The sequence below is a fragment of the Coturnix japonica genome, chromosome 1, assembly GCF_054131305.1.
Source record: "Coturnix japonica strain WE chromosome 1, WE-NBRP24, whole genome shotgun sequence".
NCBI lineage: Eukaryota > Metazoa > Chordata > Aves > Galliformes > Phasianidae > Coturnix > Coturnix japonica.
In genome coordinates, this window is record NC_140663.1 from 71,326,836 (window position 1) to 71,347,918 (window position 21,083).

Sequence of the window (21,083 nt, forward strand, 5' to 3'; positions counted from 1 at the left end):
CGCAGTCTGACTCTTGGAAGGGTTTTTTGTTTGCTCGTTCGCTTTTCTTTTGAAGAGCTTCATATATATATTTATATATATAAATTATTAGAATGTGTGGTGGGGGTGTGTGTGGGGGGGGGTGCGTGGGGAACGTGGTTTGGGGGTGTTTTTTCCATATCTGGGCCGTGGGTGGGTTTCCTTTTCCTTTTAATGGTTAAGTAAATATATATATATGGGGAGCGCTCGGGTTATACAACCGTGAGATCGGACACGCACGCGGGGGAAGGGGGCACACGTTGCTACATCAAACTGCCACGTCTAATAGGATGTGCATGAGGCAAAGTACACCAAGGGGGGGAGGGTAGGGGTGCCGCTGGGGCAGGGCTGGCACTGGGACCAAGGGGCAGCTGCAGGGCCATGGCTGTCCATGAGGTGTAGGGGAAGCATGGCCAGTGCTCAGTACCCAGCAGCAAAGAGCTGCCTTGGCAGCAGTGCTGTGTATCAAGGGTCCAGGGATGCACTGCTTGCATCTGAAGGGAGGCTGGAGAATGAGAGGCTGCTCGGGCTCATCTCAACCAGTTCCACGTTGCTTTTGGGCATCGCTATGCAGTACCTTACACCTACAGTGTGGGGGAGGAGGAGGCAGATAGAAGAAAGGCTCCGCTGGGTTTGGAGGTGCATCGTGGCTGCAGCTCCTGCTCACAGAAGCAGGAAGGCTGGCACTGTGTCCATGAAGTCCTGTGTGTCCTTTTCTTTTTAACACAATTGCTGTTGCCATCTTGAATTCCCAACAGTGCTGATCTTTTCCAGTTCTTTGTGATGCAGATCTGAATTCCTCCAAAGCTCTGCTGAAATGGTGGACAGATCCTTTCAAGTCCATCACTGGTGTTGCTGCAGTCCCTCCCTGTGTGCTCTCCTCCTCATTCTGCTCCCAGGATGCCATATATACCATAGCTCTGTCCAATCCTTTCTTGCAGTGTGCTGCAGGGTAGGATCGACACGCATCACTGCAGCTTCCCCTCCCCTGGGATTTGGTTGATTCACAGAAAGACATGGGGATGTCGTATTGACAGTCGGAGTCAATTTAAAGGGGTTTATCACTTTCTTTCTTCAGGTGACTAAGATAAAGGAGAGAAACAAGGTGATTGTGAGAAGGAAGATATAGGGAGAAATTATTTAGCATTGCACAAATGCCAGTTGCTAGCCCAGTCCTGCATGGCAGTGCCAGCTTGGGAAACCCTGCAAATCCTTCAGGTAAGAAGTGCTACCTAAAGCATAATATCCTGCACTTCTCACCCAACAAGCTTCTGGGAAAGCCTTTCCTTGGCAAAGGCATCCAGCCCTTTGAATACTTGGCATTTTGGCAAGGGTGTCAGTTATTCATCACTATATTGGCCTGTGTGAAACAGGTTGATTTCCTGCCAAGGACAGGAGCCGAAGCCCCACCACAACCTCTTGCCAACAGCCCATAGCTGTACACTACAGCAAGCAATCCCCACTCCCAGCATAGGGTCAGTCTGGAAACACACATGTATGGGGAAACATATGGGGTTGCCACTGCTTACAAGGATGTGCCCCTTTCCTAGTGTTGCTGCTATGCTCAGCCCAAGCGTGAGCTCCAGCTTGGTGCACATACCTGTAGTAATCCTCCTGGGTGGGGAGTGGCACTCCATGCAGAGGGTGGTGAGCATGGAGCCACTGCTGCTGCTCCAGAGCCAGGCGCTGCAACTCGGCCGACTGCGCGTGCATGGCCTGCAGCTGGTGTGCTGCTGACATGGGTGCAGAGAGAGATCCCGGCAGGTCTCTGTAGGGAGCAGCTGCACCAATAGATAAAAGAGAGAATGAACAAGCTAATGTCACAGCTCCATCCTTGCCTGTGCTCCTACAGACCAGTCAAGGCTCTGTGGCACTTAATCTTCCAGTCTTGCTAACATACACTGTGCTACACCCAACCCATACCGTGCCAGAACTCGTAGATCTCCACCTGTCTTGTGACCCCCTATGGTGTTCTGCTGATGCCCTGTGAAGGGGTCAAGCAGGTCTGAGAGCACTCTTACCAAAGAGCTGGTGGCGCAGCACTTCATTCTCATGGAGAGGGTGAGGGAGCAGAGGGTTGGGGATGGTGCCAGCTGGGTATGGAATCCGAGTGAGGTGCGATCCCGAGGCAAGGGGGTCAATCAGAGGGTGGACAGAAGCTGAGGCTGGGAAGAAAAGATGTCAAAAGGTAATTGTCTGGTGCTTGGTAAACCACAAAGGGAAGAGCACAGGACACAACAACAAAACTGGTGTAGAGCAAGTTGCTCTGCATTAGGGCTGGAACAATGCAGTATGCAATGCAGTACCATTGCCTTTTGAGTGTTACTCCTTTTGCCTGCATTGAATTTCATGTGAAGCAGTGTGGACCACACTTTGTGCCCATACTCTTCAGAGTTGATTCTGCAAGGGCCTGCTCTACCATTTAGCCTATACCTATAAGTGAGATACTGTTTTATATGAAAAGTGCATTTTCCACTGCTTTGGAGCCACTGCCAGGCCATTGACTTGTACCCAATGCTGCCTCTGAACAGCTGCAAATGATTAGCGTGGGTGTCTGCCTGTGACTGCCACCACATCCTGCTGTCCCTTCACAGCACCTCTGTAGGCCCAGCAATTTCTTTCTATTATATGATGGTATGGGCTTTGCTTCCATGAGATTTTCATTAAGATAAGCTCCTTTTTACATTGGTGTCCTGTGGAACGAAGAAATGGAAGGAACCGCAACTCCATTCTGAAGGGTGGTTGCCTCCAGTTCCTTGCCATTCTTCTCCCCTATCCCATCCCAAGAGCGGCAGGAGCAAACTACAGATCCAACATTTCCCTGGCATTAAAGATGCTTTTGAGGCTGCTGTTAGCAGGCCATGCTCTCAGCAGACCCTAAGGGTGAGGAATGCAGCCCACAGCCCCAGAACGTGGTGGAGCCAGTGCTCACATGGCATTGCATTCTAAGGGTACCAAACTAAAAGCTGTGGTGGAAGCAGTTCTGCTCTCCACCAAGCAGCAAACTCACGTGACATTTGCAGAAGAGTACAGTGTCTTTTGTGGGATTGGAGGTCTAGTGACCACGAGGGTGACCTTTTCTAGGTGAAGATTGGGGCTGGGGTCCTCTAATCTTGCATCAGCAATATTTGGGTTTTCCGAGGCAGAGGGATGGGATGTAGCAAGAGCAGAGCGCTGCTCTGTGCAGTCCTTACCTGCATGTATGGCATCCTGCTGGTGGAGGTGGAGATGGGAGTGGATATGGGAATGCTGATGGTGATGAGGCGTCACATTGAGCATCTGCAGCCGGGCCAGTGGGTCATTGCTGAGAGCAGCCACCCGCTCGGCATGCTGGCGCTCAGCCGCCAGGCGTTCAGCATAAGACATGTCAGGACGCAGAGTGGGGCCAGCTGCCAGCGCCAGCCTCTCCCTCTCCAAGTGGCCCAGCCCCGGGTGGAAGGGAAAGGCGGGATGGAGACCGGGGGCCGTCTGCAGGCTGAGCCCACCGTGGCGTGGGAATGGATCCATGGCAGCGGCTGGCACGGCGTGGAGCTGCTCCAGCTCAGCCGGCTTGACTTCAAACCCTGGCTTGAGGCGCTCACGCAGGTCCCGGTCCCTCAGGTCTCTCTCTCGGGCTTCCCTCTCCCTCAGCTCCCGCTCCCGTGTGGCTGGGTCACTGCTGTAGATGGCTGGCACATTGTAACCCAGCAGGCCTGGGTCGATGGCACCCAGCGGCACGTAGAAAGGGTGGTTGCGGTTGCTGGGGGACATGACGTGGGGCCGGGCATATTCGCTGAGTGTGCGCAGGGCCGGGGTGTCAGGGCCCAGGTAGGGGGGCACAGTTGCCACAGCGCTGCCCTGCTCAAAGGAAGGGCGGTGGGGGACGGGCCCCAGGGAGGAGCACTCCACCGGCCGGCCCTCCTGGGCCATCTTCTGCAAGAGAGCAAAGGGATGGCATCAGGATACCTGCGGTCCATCACCAATGTCAGCCTCCAGCATCCTCTGGACTTACCATGCTCCTCTCCAGCTCTCGCTCCTTCTCCCGCTCCCGCTCCTTCTCTCGCTCCCGTTCCCGTTCTCGTTCCTTCTCCTCCCGAGCCTTCTGCTCAGCCTCCCGTCGCACCTTCTCCACCAGGTCCGCCCTCTTCTTGGCCAGCTTGGAGCCATCAAGGGGCACAAAGTACAAGTCTGTGCGGGAGCAGGAGTTGAAGCCACGGTCCAGGTGCTTGTTGAATCTGAGGGCATCAAATACAGGGTGTCAGAGCAGAAGGAATGGGGACAGGACAGAGTGGGGATTTCCCTGCTCCTACCTGGCCGACTGGCTGGCGTGGCTTGGCACATCCACCACCTTGGGTGGCGGTGAGGGGCTGCGAGCAGGTGGCACAGGGCTCTCTGGGGGCTCATACTCCTCTGATGGCTCCTGCTTGATCTGGGCAGCGCTGAGAGGCAGTGGTGGGGCTGGGGTGGCTAAGCTCCCTGGTAGTGGTGGGGCAGGTGGGGTGGGTGAGGCGGCCTTGTAGGCACTGGCTACAGGGGAGGATGCTACCCGGTAGCCTGGGGGGGTTGCAGCCCGGAAAGGGGCAGCCGAGGAAGCTGGGGGAGAGCTTGGTTTGTAGGGAGCTGGGGGCTGGAAGGTGGGGACGGGGGAGGCCGCACATTTCCCATATGGGGCCACAGCTGAGGGGGGCATTGGGGGCGAGACGGTCTTGTAGGGGGCCGCAGATGGGGAGGCCATGGTGGTGATGACAGTAGAGACGGTGGTGGCTGCAGAGGTGACTGGAGGGCCAGCCCCGTGGGCTGGGGAGGGGGGTGGCGGCGGGGGGAAGGTGTAGGTGGCAGGACTCTGCCCTGGGGGATGAGCACATATGGAAGGGTAGCTTCCCTGGGAAGAGGTGGAGGAGGAGGAGGAAGAGGAAGAGGAGGAGGAACAGGAGGAGGAGGAGGAAGGGGCTGTAGCAGCTGAGGGAGCCTGGCTGTAAGTGGCCTGGCTGTGGGGGGGGTAGAGGCGCAACCCATATGTGGCATGAGATGGGTGATGGCTGTTGGACTCCAGGGCATGGGGATAACCCCCAGGGGGCTGTGGGGGGGGCGCTGCTACAGCTGGGGAGACCCCCCCACCAGTGCTGTGGCCATGGTGGTGCTGCTGGGGTGGTTGCTGGTGATGAGGAGACTGACCAGGGAAGGAGGCTGGGAGATGGGAGCTGGAATTGCCCAGGGGGCGGTTGTAGGGAGGAGGGGCCTGGCTCCATACAGGCTGTGAGGGTAGGGAGGGCTGGGTGTACTTGGGGGGCTGGCTGGACACCGAAAGGCCGCTGGGCGGGGGGAAGGAGTGCCCATAGGAGGCAGTGTAACTGGGCAGGGGCTGGGTGGGGGAGGGCTGTGGGTACTGAGCAGAAGTGCTCGAGGGTGGCAGCTGCGGAGGTGCATAGGGGTAGCGTGAGGGGGCCAGGGGCTGTGCCTTGTCCTGGCCCATCCCGTGGGGTGATGCCAAGTGCCCACTCAAGGCCTGCCCCGCCATCCCTGGGGAACTGGAGGAGGCTGCCACGTTGTTCAGTGGGCGTAGGGCCGGTGGGGGTGGCAGGTTGGCTGAGACGTGCGGGAAGGAAGGTGCGGAGGCTGGGGGGGCAGGTGGTGGGTTGGCCGGGGAGGTCTTCTGAGGGGGCAGCCCCCCAACCACCGATGCCAGTGAGATGGGAGTGGTGGGTGGTGGATTGTGCTTCGCGCCGAGGGTCTGCTCGCGACTCCCCACTGCTGAAAGGCCCCCTGCCCCACCAGCAATTTTGGAACCAACTTGAACCACATTGGCCGTAGGATAGAGAGCAGCGTGGGTGGAAGTGGAAGAAGAGGAGGAGGAAGAAGAGCAGGGGGCAGAAGTGGTGGCAACGGCAGAAGAAGAGGAGGCAGGTGTCTGTGGGGCTGGAGCCTGGAAAATGCGGGAGGCCTGGCCCTCCAGCTGGGAGTGGTAGCCACCAGCCGTGGGGCCTTGGGGGTGGGTCTCGCCTGGGAGACTGAAGCCAGGCTCAGTTGGACGGGCCAGGCTGTCGGAAGTGGGGGCGACCGGAGGGCTCTGGGGGAAAAGTGGAGGGTGGTGGTAAGAAAGGGATGGGCCCTGGGACAGCACAGAGGAGGAGTCGGAGTCATTCTCCACACTGCCAGGGCTGTAGACACTGGGTGAGGTGCTCCTGTTATCCTGGTCGATGTCCCGTGGGTCGCTGCTCATCTCATCATTGAAGCTGTGGCCATCGAGGCTGTCAACGTCAGAAGGGGATGGAGGACAGGGTAATTCCTGAAGTAGTGAAAGGAAGGAGAAGTTATGTGACCTCCCAGATCGTGCGTGACACTTTTCAATCTCACCTTCCTCTGCTATCCCTAGCATTAGGAAAGCACACTGAGGGAAAGAGGCTTCATTTGGCAGTTCTCCTGCTGCCCTTTGGAACAGCAGCTCAGGTGCTCTTCGGTACTTTATCACACACTTGGAAACGAGATGATGATGGGCATCTCATGTTCAGAGACACAGTAACCACTACAGATGAGGCTGAGACAAGGCACCTACAAGGTCCCGGCACCTGCACTGGTAAAGGGCTGCTGGTCAAGATATGAGCCAGTGCTACCACCAGATGGCACAGCAAGGTGGGGAGGGAGGTAGTGCTGCCCACACAGCCCCCAAACCCACAGTTCTTCCTCATGTAGGGCTTTCCTTGACACCCTGCTCAGCAAGAGACCTGCTTCTTAGACCTCCGGGCCCTGCTCTGAGTGCATCCTTCCTGCCTTACTCCTTACCTTTTGGGGTTCACTCTGTGTTTGCCATTGCTCTCTTGACCTCCCCCCCCCCCAGCTCCGTGGTAATTAATGTGGTCAGTGGTTAAGTTAATGTGGGCAACTAACAATTGAGCCTCAGAGCTTACAAGAGCAGTTCAGCTAATAAAAAGATCAGTGCTGAGCTGAGCAGAGTCCACATGGGGAAATTATGTAGGTGTAACTACAGGTGTCACTTGGGCTCTGCCTGCAGAAGAGCTGTAGAGCACAATCAGATATGGCAGAGGTATCAAGAAAAAAGAATCCCAAGCTAGGCACATGTGAGCACCACAGGTAGGGTCCAGAATGTGCCAGTAACCATAACGGAGAGAACTCACCTCAGTTTTAGTCTTTTTAGGAGCACTGCTGTCCTCTCCTTCACTTTCAGAGATCTCTTCTGTTCGGCCCTGCTTGCTGCCCTTGGGGGCACAGGATTCCTCCACCCGGCCTTTCTGCAAGGCAGAGGAGAGAAAACAGAGAGGTGAGAAGGCCACAGGGAAACCTCCCACCCTGCCTGGCTTTGTCAGCTGGCAGCAGGCGAGACACAGCACCATCTCTATTGCAGACCATAGCAGGCAGCAAGACATTGCAGTGGCAACACTGAGCCAGGATATAGCAAAAAGCAGTATTGAAAATTGAGATATCAGAAAATACAAAGTGCTGGGGATAAAAGAAAGGAATTCAGCTAACTGGCAGTTAATTCCACACGGGTTGCATGGTAGATCCCATCTGTTCTACATGTCTGGATTCCCAAATGGGTCATGCCCATCCTGGGCAGCCCTTTGGCACCCTACTGCCATGCACTACTTCATAGTACCTTTGTTGCTTGTCGGGATTTCTCAGCTTTGCCATCACTGCTGGAGGTGCTTACACCACTGGGGGAAGCTCGACCCCGTGATCTGAGCTCCTCTCGGGGCCCTGGAGTCTCTTTCTTCCGTCCACTCCGCATAGACATCTGGAGAAAGATCATCAGATCAGTCCTACTTTGCATTTCCATCCACTCCTGCCCTGTCTCCTGCCCTCCCAAAGCCCCAAATCCTGGCACTCCACCACACCAAAGTCAGGTTGACCAGCAATGCTGCAAGCCTCAGTCCCGACCCACAGCATTTGCTGGTCTCTGGGATCCCACCTCCCCCTTCCATCTTATGTACCGAGTCCTTGTTCTGTCGTGTCTTCATTCTTTTGGGTGTGGGACCCCCATTCTCCTTGGCACGGCTTGATGAAAACATAAAGTTTTATTGCTTTGCAGCCCCCTTCCACTGTTCTGAGGGAGACTGAGGTGGGCAAGAGCAGGTCTGCTGGAAGGGATAGATTACACCAGCAAGGCAACACGACTCCAGTGGGCACTGAAAGGGAGACAAGAAGATGGGGAGAAACAGTGAGTAGATTATGGAACATCCTTTTGTGGTTTGTTATAGAAGTATGGCAAAATTATTACAGCTGCTAGGATCTTTACGAAGAATGCAATAAACTTTCCCATTAGAAGGAGAAAAGACTTGTTCACTGTCACCAATAGGCAAATGCTTTAAAATGCTCCTCACCGCTACATTTTCTGACTTCAGAAGTTCCTCTTTGCACTTGTCCCTGCAGTAAGTTATCCTTAACTGGCCATGTGCTATCGTTAGCTAACTCTGTAATAAGCCCCCTGAGATCACTGCTGCAAGGAGGATGATACAGCCCTGACCTCCCCCGACAACATGCATGAGTTTGCTAGGTTCCAGCTCAGGACCCTTTGCATTGCCTTGTACTGCACAGGTATATCCAAAGAGACTGTCCTCCAGCCTGTAGTACAAACTCCTGTACCCAGCATCTGGGATGGACAGTCTGCAAGACAACATTTATCCCATGGTTGAAGCATCAGGAAACATACGCTTGTCTTCCAGGTTACGTGCTTGGCTCTGGAAGCATTGGGAAGTTTTGGGAACAAGTCTAAGACTTCAGAGTCGGGACTTCTAGAGGCCAACCCAGATGTGGAGAGGTCAGCAGCCGTTAGCTAGCCAGTGTTGGAGTCTGGAAGCACTCTCACATCTCTCCAAAAGGAGCTGACCCCAGACATCAGAGCAAAAGCACGACATGGGAGAGCTCATGGCCCTCAGTTGCGTGACCTGAGTTGCTGCTTTCCATTGCCTCCATCTCCCTACTCATAAAATGCAAGTAATTTCCATGACTTGCTCCTTGTGGGGTTCCTCATCTTCCCCAGCGAGTGCTGAGACACTCACACAGAAGGTACTTGGGAAGAACAGGGATTGTTTGTTTTAATTTCATCAATATTTTATTTGACCCTCACCATGAAAGCCACAGGGGACTCATCCAGCATTAATTCTCACACACAACAATTCATTAACTTAGACCTCTTCTTTAATAGAAAAATAGCTCACAGACGTTGAGAACTGACCTACTGGAGCCAGAGTACTCTCTCAATCCCTATGAACTGATATCTTTTACAGCCCTGATTTTCCGGCATAACCTGGCCTTCAGCTGCTAATTCAGTCAGTTACACTGATGCTAGAGTATATTCCAGATAAGCACCTAGAATTACTATTTCTGACTAGAAACGAGTACCATAAGGAAGGCAATCCTAGCTGAACTCAATCCCAGCACACATCGTGTTGGCAGCCCTCGGGTATCAGCTCCACTCTGACTGAATGCACAGTGCTAGCAGTAGCCCACTGCCGACACGCTGCTGCTCTTTTTGTTGCACTCAGCAGCAAAGCCACCCATAGTTTCCACAGTGGACATTATCATGTGGTGCAGAGATGCCTTCCTGGCATTGTGAAGCCCTTTACAGGTTAAACTGAGTTGAGAGGCACTGGGAATTGCTGCTTGTATTTGTATAACCCAGCTTGGCCAGGCGCACTTCCAAGAACCCACTGTATTCTTCTGCAAGAAGAATTTTCCCTGTGGAGGAATTTTATTCCCTGTGCAGCCTCCTGCACTCAACAGGCATCCCCATATGGCACCCAAAATGGATCCCACTCCTCCAGCCACCAGCTCTGTGTGGTTCCTTGCCCTGGGTGGGCCGTTCTACCTGTCAAGGCAGCCAGGAGGCCTGGGGTTCTGCTCTTCACAGGCTGTGGTGTGAAGCTGCTCTTTACAGCTATCAGAGCTGGAAGGAAGTCCAGTCCTAGTGGGACACAGTCGAGTTTTACCTACTTAAACACATGCTTGTGTTTTCTTAGAAAGTCATATTAATGTCCATAGTTTTGTACGTAGTTAATATACTAGATTGAGAGTCTAAGAAAAACATTCATATGTGGCAGCAGAAGCACAGATGGCTTAGAACGGTGATTGGGAGCTTTTCTGGGGTGCTAAGTGACAAACAACCCTAATACTCCCCAGAAATCTTGGTGTCCATACCCAGATGTGCAGCCCACACATGCTGCCAACAGCAGAGGCAATTTCAGTGAGATGGGGGGGCCTGGAAGATGCCCCAAGACACAACCAGGCCAGAAAGGCCTTGTCATCTCATCAGTGTATCCCCCATAGCAGGTAAAGACCACTCAGAGGTGAGCACCCACTGGAGCAGGATTGCCAGGAACACGCACTCAAGGGGAGAAAGGCAGTAGCTGCTATATCTTACACTGCATTGAGTTTCCAGGCAATACATTTTCAACTCCTATTCCCATTTCCTTTAACTGTAAAATGAGGGGAAAAAATCCAAGAGATTCAGCTGAGGTTAACAACTGTGGAGTAACTGAAAATACAAAGTTTTATCTAAAATACTGAAGTCAGACATTCTGATGTGTGATATTTCCTAATGGCTGCTTACCTGACTTTGTGCTCTAATCATGGTGTCTTAGAGCTGGGCATGCAAGAGGGAGGGAAGGGGGAAAGTTCTGTGTCCAGTGTTAGATAGCAATAAATGATAAGTACGTCAGGGCTCAGGTTGCATGCTGCAGTCTTACCGCCAGCTCTCCCATATGTACACCAAGTGTGAAAGTGACTGGGTAAGTGAAAAGATTAGGATGCTAAAGTCACTGACTATAAAGAGGGCAGTGGGCTTGTAGCTAATATTATCTTGGTTGCAAATATCCCCATGACTTGCAAATGTTTACCTCATTTATTTATTTATTTTTCCATATAGTAATTTCTGTTATGAAGAAGCATGCTTATGTGACACTGAATGAAAGGTAGTAATTGACACAGCTATTTTTTCTGGCTCCTACAGAATAATTATAACAGCCAGTGGATGCAGGGGCTGTGAACGCAGGATGGAGACTGGATTAGTGAAGGAGTAAGATGGCAGACCTGGTCACATAATCATCCTCCAATTAGAATTCCTGCCTACCCAGTGAGCAAAGTTTAACTTCTTCTCTCTACTCAAAATGACTGTAAAGCTGGGGAACCCAGCTCTTATTGGAGATGCCAGGAGTTCTGTACCAGACTAACTACGCTTTTCCTTGGCTTCCTCAGCACCCATTTCAAGAAATGGGGCCAGATAAGAAACTTTCAGAGTCTGTCTCTCTAAAGGGGTAAAGCCAGTTTACTTTTTATTAGGACTGCATTAATGTTTTGTTTTCTTATTCCTACACAACTGTGAGATATAAAAATGTTAAGTGTGAAAGCTGCAGTTCTGGAAGTTCCACTCAACAACAACAACAACAACAAAAAAACATATCTAAGAATAAAACATATTTTCTGATGAGAAGAGTGAAAGACAAAAACAATTAGAGCGAGAGTGAAGTAATAAATAATAAAAACATTTATGCATTTAACATCAGCTGAATTGACAGCATAGAAGAGGATATTAACTGTCGCAAAAGCAACTGAAAATGAAGTTTGATTCACTAAATGAAGGTTGATGTACTAAAGAACGTTACATTAATGGTAAGCTGGTTCCTGAGGGCTCAGTAAAATGACTGAAAGTCTGTAACAGATTTACTTCAGAATCTCAGAAGAATTATTTGGCCTTTCCAGAGGAGGGCCTCTGGGTGTCCTGGAGAGATAGGTTAGCAGAAGATCACAGAATGCAACACAGAGTGGGATGGAAGCTAACAAATACACAACTGAGATGGGACACATTACCACTTCCATGCTCGCTATTTTAGGAAGCTTAGCACCTTCTGTATTTGCAAGGCCTGAGCATACCTCACCTCTGGAGCTGTTTAAGTGTCTACTGTAATTCATACCCTCCCACTTTTTCTATATGAATTTCCCATTACTAAGGAATGCAAAGTAAATTGCTCAAAGACATCAAAGGCCAGTTTGCTAGAGACTCAAAGAAAGATCTGGGTTGGATGGCAGCTCTGCGGAGTTCTCCACACTTCTGCTCATGGCTGGACTGGCCCCAAATCTAGGTGTAGTTGCTCAGACATGTCCCAAATATCTTAAAAAACAAACCCACTCCAACTGACCCGGGATACCCAGAGGCAAGGGATGTTCAGGCACAAATTCCTTGCCACAGCTTTTGACCACAGCTCAATGTACCACAGCTCCAAATCACTGGTGAACGGACATTATCCACCTGTTGGCCTGCCATGGTTCCAGGCCTCTGCTCTATGTCTTTATTGAGAGATACTGCTGGTAACTTTGTAGCTGCAGGATAAACATAAGAATACAGCCACACCACCCACCCAACTCTCCTCTAACAAATCAATTAATGTCACGTATTGCCACTCCTTCCTGCAAAGACATGTCACTCTGCAGCTGGCAGAGGCAGGCCCAGGCCATGGAATGGCTCTCTACTCAGACCCTCTGCCCCAGGCAATGTGGGAGAGACAGAAAAGCTCAGGAGCTAAAAGGATCCAAACCTGTAAAGGGATCTGAATGAGTAAAGTGCTGAAATCATCAGTCCAGATGACAGAAAAGGTGAGAACTGATAAAGGACTGTAGGAGGACTTTCCAAGAGGAATGATTGAACAATCAAACAACACGTGAACTTTCATCTACACAAATGTAAAGCAATGCACAGAGAAAAAGATAACTCCATCTCCACATGTAAACTGATGGACTCTTAACTGATTAGTACCATTCAAGAGCGATATCCTTGGGGTATGAGAGGCTGATCCACGAAAACATCACCTTGGCACTCAGTAGCTATCAAGAAAGCAAACAACCTGGTAGAAATGAACAGAAAACAAAATAGTGGATGCCATTCTGCACTTGCATAAACACATGTTTTGCCTACACATGCCTGCAGTTCTGTTCCTTTCACAGGAAGGAACTAGAAAAGGCAATGAAAAGACATGATGGAATGGATTAAATACCTTTGTCCAGAAATGAGGGTGTCAGCAAGGTCTGTAAAGCCATACATGAAAAGAAGGAGTTGGGTATAAAATAATTCCTTGCTGTCTTTTCCAGTACAAGAAATGAGAACCATCAAATAATGCTACAAAGAACGAGTTCAAAATCAACAGAAAGAAACTGGTCTTGAATTAGGTGGTTCACTGCAAAATTTCTCATCAAAGGATTTTGTGAGAGCTAGAAATTTTCATGAGCTTAAGGGGAGATGAGTTTTGTGCAAGACAGAGTATCTGAAGCTCACTGAATAGTAGGAAAACACATCTAGCTATGGCAATCCCTGCAATGAAAATGGCTGAAACCTGTAGGAGTACCAGAGGAAAATGGCATATAAGCTCACTTTATATTACTGTTCTTCCCAAGTATTCAGTAGTGACCACAGCTGGAGCATCGGGCTTTGGACAAGATGGCCATTATTCAATAGCATGAAGAAAAACAACAAGCAAACCCACTAACAGAACTTCTGCTCATCAGTAGGGAACACTGGCGAGGAGAGGGATTTATTAAACACTGGAAGGCTAAGGAGAGCACTAAGGAGACCACTGTTATTTTGAAGGTATCACACAAGTATTATCAAGTGATGAGGAAGAGAGTAACAATGCCAAGGGATGCTGAATTTGCCAGGCAACCCACAAAATGCTTTGGTTACCCAGCATCAATAAAGACCAAAGTGTATTACAGAAGGCACAAAAAGCAGTTTCCAGAATACTGAGAGACACAAAGAGTCTGTCTGTCCTGTCCAAAACCTATAAAGATATTACTTTTCTAAATATCACAGTATAAAAGCCAAGGCCATGCAATTACTGTCTGCAGAACACCAAAAATTAAACACAAAAAGAAGGGATACTTAAACTAAGGAAGAAGGCCGGGGTAAAATGGCTGTCAACAATTTTAAGATGGAAATGAGAAACCTCTCATCCATTCGGCAAAGCTCAGAAACAGCTTTCCCTGGAGCATAACAAGGGTAAAATCAAATCTTTATTATTAACATAGAATGCACTAAGTTTGCAAAAGAAAGTAGCTGGCATGGTACCCAGAGGGGTTTTGCAGGCAGTGACTCGAGTATGGCCTTTGGATTCTCTGTTTCTAGGAATCCACGACTAACAGTGAAGTCAATGTGACAGCCATTTTTGCAAAGGCCAAGGTCTGAGTGGGAAGAAGACAGAGAATCCAGGAGAAAGGGAGTGAACTAGAACCAAGGAGATGGGCACAGGAACAGTTGAGCTGCGGGCACAAGACATTGATAAGCTTTAAGTCACTCCCTTTTTTGAAATCCCATAGATCATTCCTCTATAGAACTGGCTAAGTGGAACGATCTTGCCCTCAGCTGTAAGGTTGAGAGAAGGGAAACCCAATAGTTTACCACAGGAAGATTTAGGCTGAGTCAGGGTCTTCCTGATCATGATATAATGAAGTACTAGAAGTCACAAACATCTAAGATTCTCCCTGATCCAAAAGATTTTAAAATAACCAATTCATGCAAAAATGCTGCCATGTACATAAGCATAATCTTCCTTAAAGAACCACAGGTACCGGCCTCCACCTCTCAAGTATGCAACTGAGCTCATAGGCATGATTTTTCCAGATTAAGCCCAAACCGGATAGTCAGAGGAAAAAGATATGATGGCAAATTAAATCACTGCCCAAGACATATTAATCATATAAGACATTAAAAGCATTGGGTAATCTCTGTAAAGCAGCACTTGGCAACCTGTGACCTAGTGCACAGATATGGTTGGGAGCACGACCTGTCTTGTCAAAAGGACCTCATGCATGGATCCATTGTCAAAAAGCATATTTCCCATAGCCTGCCATTGAGGGACAACAGTGCATCATCATGGGACTCATTGGCAGTTGGTGAAGGCACCAGCCAAACTATGTTTGCAGAAACATGGTAATGCCTGCGGGTAGTGCTGAGGCACAGTATACAGCACTGATCAGCTGGTATTACTGTGACAGTGAGGCTGCATAAGAAGACAAGCATCTTAATTATGGAAGATTTCAACATGAAGAACAGAAGAGTGTAGAATGCGTTCAAGGATGAAGATCTGAGGATAAACAGAAGCTCTTAAAAGGCCTTGTAATGAACAGTCGGTGGCAAACTGAACATGAATTCCCAGCACAGGACTTCTAAAGGGGCCATTCCTGAATGAATGAAAGCCACCAGTTCATAAAGAGAGTGATGCTCTTTGATAGCAGGAATAGAGAAATGTTTTTACCTGACTACATGCGGGACTGGGGAGGGGTCTGGCACACAGGCCTTATGAGGAACAACTGAGGTAGCTGGGACTGTTTAGTCTGGAGGAGATGCAAGGGTGATCTTATCACTCTTTACAACTCCCTGAAGGGAAGTTGTGGTGAGGTAGGGGTTGATCTCTTCTCCCACGTAACCAACAATAGGACTAGAGGGAATGGTCTCAAGTTCCACCAGGGGAGGTTCATGTTGGATGTCAGGAAATGCTTCTCTGATCAAGTGGTCACGTGCTGGAAGTGGTAGAGTCGCCATCTCTGGAGGTGTTCAAGAAAAGTCCAGATGTTTTACTGCGGGTCAAGGTTTAGTGGGAAATACTGGTGATAGACGGACAGTTGGATTGGATGATCCTAGAGCTCTTTTCCAACCCTGGTGATTCTATGATTATGGGAGTAGTGTATGTAGTTTTGTCTTGCACGCTACAAAAACGATGCTGGCAAATTGAAAACTTCTGAGAAAGAACAATGAGGATGATGTGAGGTCTGGTAACTCCCCTTCCTCTTTACAAAAAGAGCCTTAAGAAGCTCAACATGTTTAGTTTATTAGAGAAGAAGTCAAAAGGTGATGACCGTGACCTATGAATATTACAAAGGGAGTGAATTGCTGATAGGAAAGAGCTCTTTCATCTACAAACCAAAGACCCCAGATTTAATGGATACGAGCTGAAACTAGAAAAATTTGGGACAGAAGCAGGGTAAAGTCTGAAAACTGGGATAGATTAATTATTTGAAAAACTTGCCTAGGGATCCAGTGTATTGCTAGAAATCTTTAATGAAATTTCCCCCTTTTCTTCTACAAAATGCTCTAATGTTTTCTGCAAAGACCCCAAGGTGAAATTCCACCCCTTGTGCTGTACAGGGTAGAAGTGCAGTTAACTAACCAGGACAGGTTTGTTTAATGCTGAAGTCATTAGAAGTCATAGAGGGGTTGGGAAGGGGCTAGTCCTGGGTGAAACTGTACTTTGAAAGCATCAGTCTACCAATGTATAAGGAAAGCCTGATGAACAATCACATTTGGCTCATAGAGAATAGACTGCTGGCAAGCTCTGAATAATTCCAAGGAAAATCACTTCATCTGTTGCACCGTCTGAAAGAAAAACAGTAGCACACACAATATACTACTTCATAGATACAACCTTAAATCCAATACACCACGCTATACCATTTCAACTTAAAACCTAATGTACAATATATTATGATGCATATTGTTTGAGATGCTATATATCTGCTATTATATACGTATATCGTGTGGTGCATGTGTGTATATATATGTGCACATAAAATACATACACACATAAAAAGAGATAAAGGTTGTTCAAATGGAGCCTTCACTTAAATGATCTACAACACAGAAAGACCATGTGGAAGAAAGAAGGTATCACCAAGTGGCTTGTAAAGCAGGAAAGTACACAACTAAAATTTTCCAGCTAAACTGATCTATGATGAACAATGTCACCAGGGCAAGAGGCATAGAGGAAGATTGAAAGCAACCAGTTACCCTTCCTCAGCAAAGCTCAGTCAGAAGAACATTGGCAAAAATTACTCAGAGAAGATATTGCAGTTACCCTTTGGTTTCTAGGTGAAAATACTGCCACAGCAATCAATCAAACATTGATATTTTTACAAGAGACAATAACAAATCAATGTTTGCTGCCACAACAAACAGCGAAAACAAAATGTAAGAAATTTCTGCAGCAGCAGAGCATCATCAGAACTGGAGGGAAGGCAGTGCTGCTGAAGGGAGTGTTTCCTCACAAAACTAGCTAGCATCAAACTTCAATATGTGCCAAATCTTCTCTCCCAAAAACTCTCAAGCCCACATTCCCCCAACACACTCCAACTAATACAGAGGTAAATCTCAAATTGCTTGGGCTGAAAACATCCCCTTGCATCTCACCGTTCTCCACACACTTGACAAGGAGAACATGGGCTGTAGGCCAACAGTTGCACACTACATAACTGGAAGGTCAGAAAGATCCTCCAGCTTTGCGTTACATAAAGGGCAGTGGTACGCATGTCCAAGCAACATGTCTGGGGACCTCTGCAGCTTTGGTAACTCAGTCTTGAAATGCAGTACCTCATGTTAACATTAAAAAACTCACTGCCATCAGGCTGTGACCACGTGAACTAATTCTGCAGAGAACACGTACCCTAGAAGTAGCTCACTTATATAAGAGCATGACTTTTTTGGAGATGCTTATACTTTCACATGTGGAACCTGAGTTGCCTTCTCCTTTCAACTACTGGCCCTTCAAGGAATTTATACAGCATTACAGCAATGAAGGAAGAAAAACAAAAAGCCACCAGAAGTAAGAACGCAGTTCATTTGTCCAAAAGAGAACAGTAATAGAAGAAAGTCAAAATAGAGCTGGGGAAGATAAAAGCTGACAGAGGAGGCAAACAGGTTTTCATAAAAACAGGCAGATACCTACAGAGAAAAAAATAAAAGACTGAGTAAGGGATGCATGGAGATATTTGAGAAGGGGTAGAATCAAATAAATACTCAAATCAATTGCAGAGACTTCATTTGCAAAGATACTGCAACACAGATCCAGCAATTTAATTCTTCCCTACACAAATTCCACATTGTCTACAACCATCAACTCCACCTTCACACAATAGAACAATGCCGATGAACATGAGGAAGAGCACAGCAGGGAGGTTGGAGCTAGATGAACTTTAAGGTCCCTTCCAACTCAAGCCAATCTATGACCAAGGAGCAATAAGGAAAGCATTTATGGAGTTACAGAGGTTGAATCTGGGGATGAACATAACCTTCTTTATCCGTTCCAGCTGCACATAAAGTCCTCCCATCTTGAAGACAAATACCTGTCAGGTTGCTCTTGGTATAACGATCTTGCTAGGGTACAGTCATCGATCCTTGCATGCGTGGTATTATTTTGGAATACAATTATGCCCACAAAAAAAATTTGACTGCGAATCCTTCTGCAGACAAATCCAAAGGTGAGAATGTAGGAACCTTTTGGAGGTACCCAAGGGGTACAAAGTATGGGGGAGGAGGCAAATTCATATGAAAAAATGGAAAGGCGGGCCATCACAGCAGGTTAAACCTGTTGATCTTCTTTATTAGGACTCAGTGCACGTTTAATTTTCACATGTTTAGAGGAGTTCTATCATTTCCAGCAAGAGGCACGGCACTGCAAATTCACTCCTTAAAGCCATGCTTGAAAAGCTCCATTGTGAATCACAACCAGAACAGTACGGTTTGAAAGGCCGGTCTATTCCCCCCCAAAGATGGGGGAAATGCACAAATGACTGGTTATGCAGACACCAATAACAAAAATAGAGATAAATAGGCCAAATCAATTTGACCATTCACATTCACAAGTGTCCTTTGCAGGGACAATGATTTTGGAGTTTCAGCCCTTCCACTCCCTCAAGGATGCAGGAACAGCACAGCAGTGATGCACAACACCCTTGGCTTAAAGGAAAGGAGACTCGCTTTCAACTCAAACAATGGTGGGACTTGAGTTGATGAAACTGAGGCAAACCCAGAAGGGCTGTGCTGTGACATGAGCACATTGATTCCTGAGAGAAAACACGGCTGATCTCTGAACCTTTAGGCATAAGCACAACTGAAGGTTCAATAACCGCGTTCCACCATTCAGGTGGCGCAAGATGAATGACATATTCAACTGCTCTCCTGCTACACACCTTGAGGCAATGGCCTGCTACTTTCCCCTCACTTTTTCAGTGCTAGAAAGCAAAGAGGTTCCCATGCCATCTATATCCAGTACAAGAGCCCAAGAGAGATATATTCACAACGGATTTGAATGGCTAGCTCCAAGATAGATGCTATTGATGAAGAATCACGGCAATGCAAAACAGACCGTGCAGACAAAAGACACAAATTCTCACAAGCAGCTGCGCTGGCAACTAAGTAACTCGCTGCAGAAGTCAAGCAGCCACGGCACTGAGGCAAATGCAATTAAAGACACTGCCCCTTCCAGAAGCAACCTCAGAACCTCGTTGCAGCTGGCAGGAGGCGATCGACAGATCTCAAGAGCAAGCAAAGCAGCGTGCAAAAAGCGATGCCACAATGACCAAATGGCTGCCACTCCAAAGCACAGCCTGCTACTCGCTGGTCAACAGCCACCAAAGCGTCACAACCTGCCATCTGCGGGCCAGCAGGGCAAAGCAGCCACCGACTCGATGGCACAGCCAGAGGAGCGGCACAGGGAATACGGCTGCCACCTTTCGCAGGGAGCTGAAGAGCCGACGAGCACCCAGGACGGAGTGTGAGCACCACCGCCCCCCGGGTGGAGCCGTGCGTGCTCCCCGCTCCCCCAGCAGCTGTTTCTGTCCGTGAGCGGGGCAGCGGGTCCGCCCGAGCTGCGGTTGGCAGCGGCGGGGCGAACCCCAGCAGCGCACGGATGTGCAGCACAGGGGGAGCGCACGCACTCGGCCGTACGCCGGTCCCCCCGCTCGGAGCCCGTTCCTGCCCGCTCCCGAGCCGCACCTGGAAAGCGGGGACAATAAGGGGCTCTGCAGGAGGAGGGACGGATTCTCGTGGAGGTTTTTCGGGCGGCAGGAGCCCGGCCGGCAGCGGGCGGCCCGATTCCGTTCCAGCATTGTTTTATTTCGATTCCCGCACGGCTCCGGGCTGAGCGCTCACAGCTCCGGCCCCTCCGCCGCCCCGGGGGCAGCCCCTGCCCCGGCCCCCGCCGAACTTCGCCGTGCCGGGAGGGGGCTCGGCGGGCGCTGACGTCACGCCGGGAAGCGGCGGGGCCGGGGGAAGAAGGGAGGGGGGGGTCCCCGCCCCAGGACCCCACGGCGGGCCCGCTCCGGGGGCCGGATGGGGCTGGGCGGGCGGCCCCCCGCGGTCATTGATGATCGTTCCCGGCTCCCTCTCGCGGGGAGCGGTTCGCTCCGGAGCCGACGCGACCCGGTCCCGGTCCCGGCCCCGCCCGCCGCGTCCGCGCTAGGGAAGGCACCGCCGGGGGCCCTTCCCCACCGCCACGGGGGTTACCGCGTCCCGCCCGCGCCCCCCGCCCCGATCCGACAGACGGACGGAGAGAGGGGATCCCCGCGAGTGGGCGAAAATGACAGGCGGCCGTGAGCGGGAGGGGGACTCACCGGCGGCTCCGGAGGGGAGGTCGAATGAAGGGAGGAATGGAGGAGGAGAGGAGCGGGGGAAGGGATTTAAACGCTGCCCCCCTCCCCCCCCCCTTTTTCTTTTTCTCCTTTCCTCTCCTTTTTTTCCCTCCTTCCTCCTGCTCCTCGTTCCCCCGCTCTCTCTTGTGCCTCCGGGATCGCGGCGGCGCGGGGGCAGCGGCTCCGAGGGGGGGCGGCGCCCCCCGTCCCCGCCGCGCCCCCCGCTCTCAAGCTCCGCCGCCCGTGCCCCGCTCGCCGCCCGCCTCCCTTAGCCACCTCCCATTTCCGAACAGCCCAGAACGAGCCCCCCCCTTCTCTCTTCTCTCTCGCCCCGTCACCCCCGAACCGCGCTCTCCAGCCCGCCCGTCCCCGCCTCCCCGCCGCCGCCAGCGCGGCTCGGCCCCGCTCCGGGAGACGAAATGGCCGCGGGCTCCCCGCGGCGGGGGGCGGGCGGGCCCGGGGCGGGGCGGCAGCGCTCAGCGCTCAGCGTGCGGTGCGGGCCGGCGGGCTCCCATCCCCCGCGCCGTTACCAGGCAACGGCACAAAGGGAGAGAGCCTCGTGCGGCGGAACCAGAGGCACCGGCGGCCCCGACACCGAGGAGGCCGCCTCTGGACGGGCCTCCGCGGCCCCGCTCCGCAGCGAGCCGCCTCCACAGTGCCCTGCGTGGTGCTGGAGAGCTGCAGCG

The 21,083-nt window shown here is 50.6% G+C and overlaps 1 protein-coding gene across 2 annotated transcripts; it reads right to left on the bottom strand.

Annotated features, from left to right (window-relative positions):
- Nucleotides 1-7: 7 nt before the first annotated feature.
- ATN1 (atrophin 1) lies at nt 8-20,649 on the bottom strand. 2 transcript variants are annotated; one of them, XM_015872687.3, is made up of 10 exons: nt 20,380-20,649; nt 7,944-8,138; nt 7,610-7,747; nt 7,131-7,244; nt 4,308-6,283; nt 4,010-4,232; nt 3,213-3,930; nt 2,040-2,183; nt 1,619-1,799; nt 8-1,100 (listed from the first exon to the last, which is right to left on the bottom strand). In XM_015872687.3, exons 2-10 carry the CDS (start codon nt 8,019-8,021, stop codon nt 1,067-1,069), a joined length of 3,606 nt encoding a protein of 1,201 aa, XP_015728173.2. In that variant the 5' UTR covers nt 8,022-8,138; nt 20,380-20,649; the 3' UTR covers nt 8-1,066. The 2 variants fall into 2 exon arrangements, with proteins under 2 accessions (XP_015728173.2, XP_015728183.2); XM_015872697.3 differs by lacking the exon at nt 20,380-20,649 and adding an exon at nt 19,763-20,008.
- Between the last annotated feature and the right edge of the window lie 434 nt (nt 20,650-21,083).

Excerpts from the sequence above, each read along its gene's own strand:
- ATN1 (XM_015872687.3), bottom strand. The coding sequence starts at position 8,021 with ATGTTTTCATCAAGCCGTGCCAAGGAGAATGGGGGTCCCACACCCAAA. Across the intron at positions 6,284-7,130 it reads CTAAAAAGACTAAAACTGAG|GAATTACCCTGTCCTCCATC; the intron begins GTGAGTTCTCTC and ends TCACTACTTCAG. Across the intron at positions 1,800-2,039 it reads GCTGCGCCACCAGCTCTTTG|CTGCTCCCTACAGAGACCTG; the intron begins GTAAGAGTGCTC and ends CTATTGGTGCAG.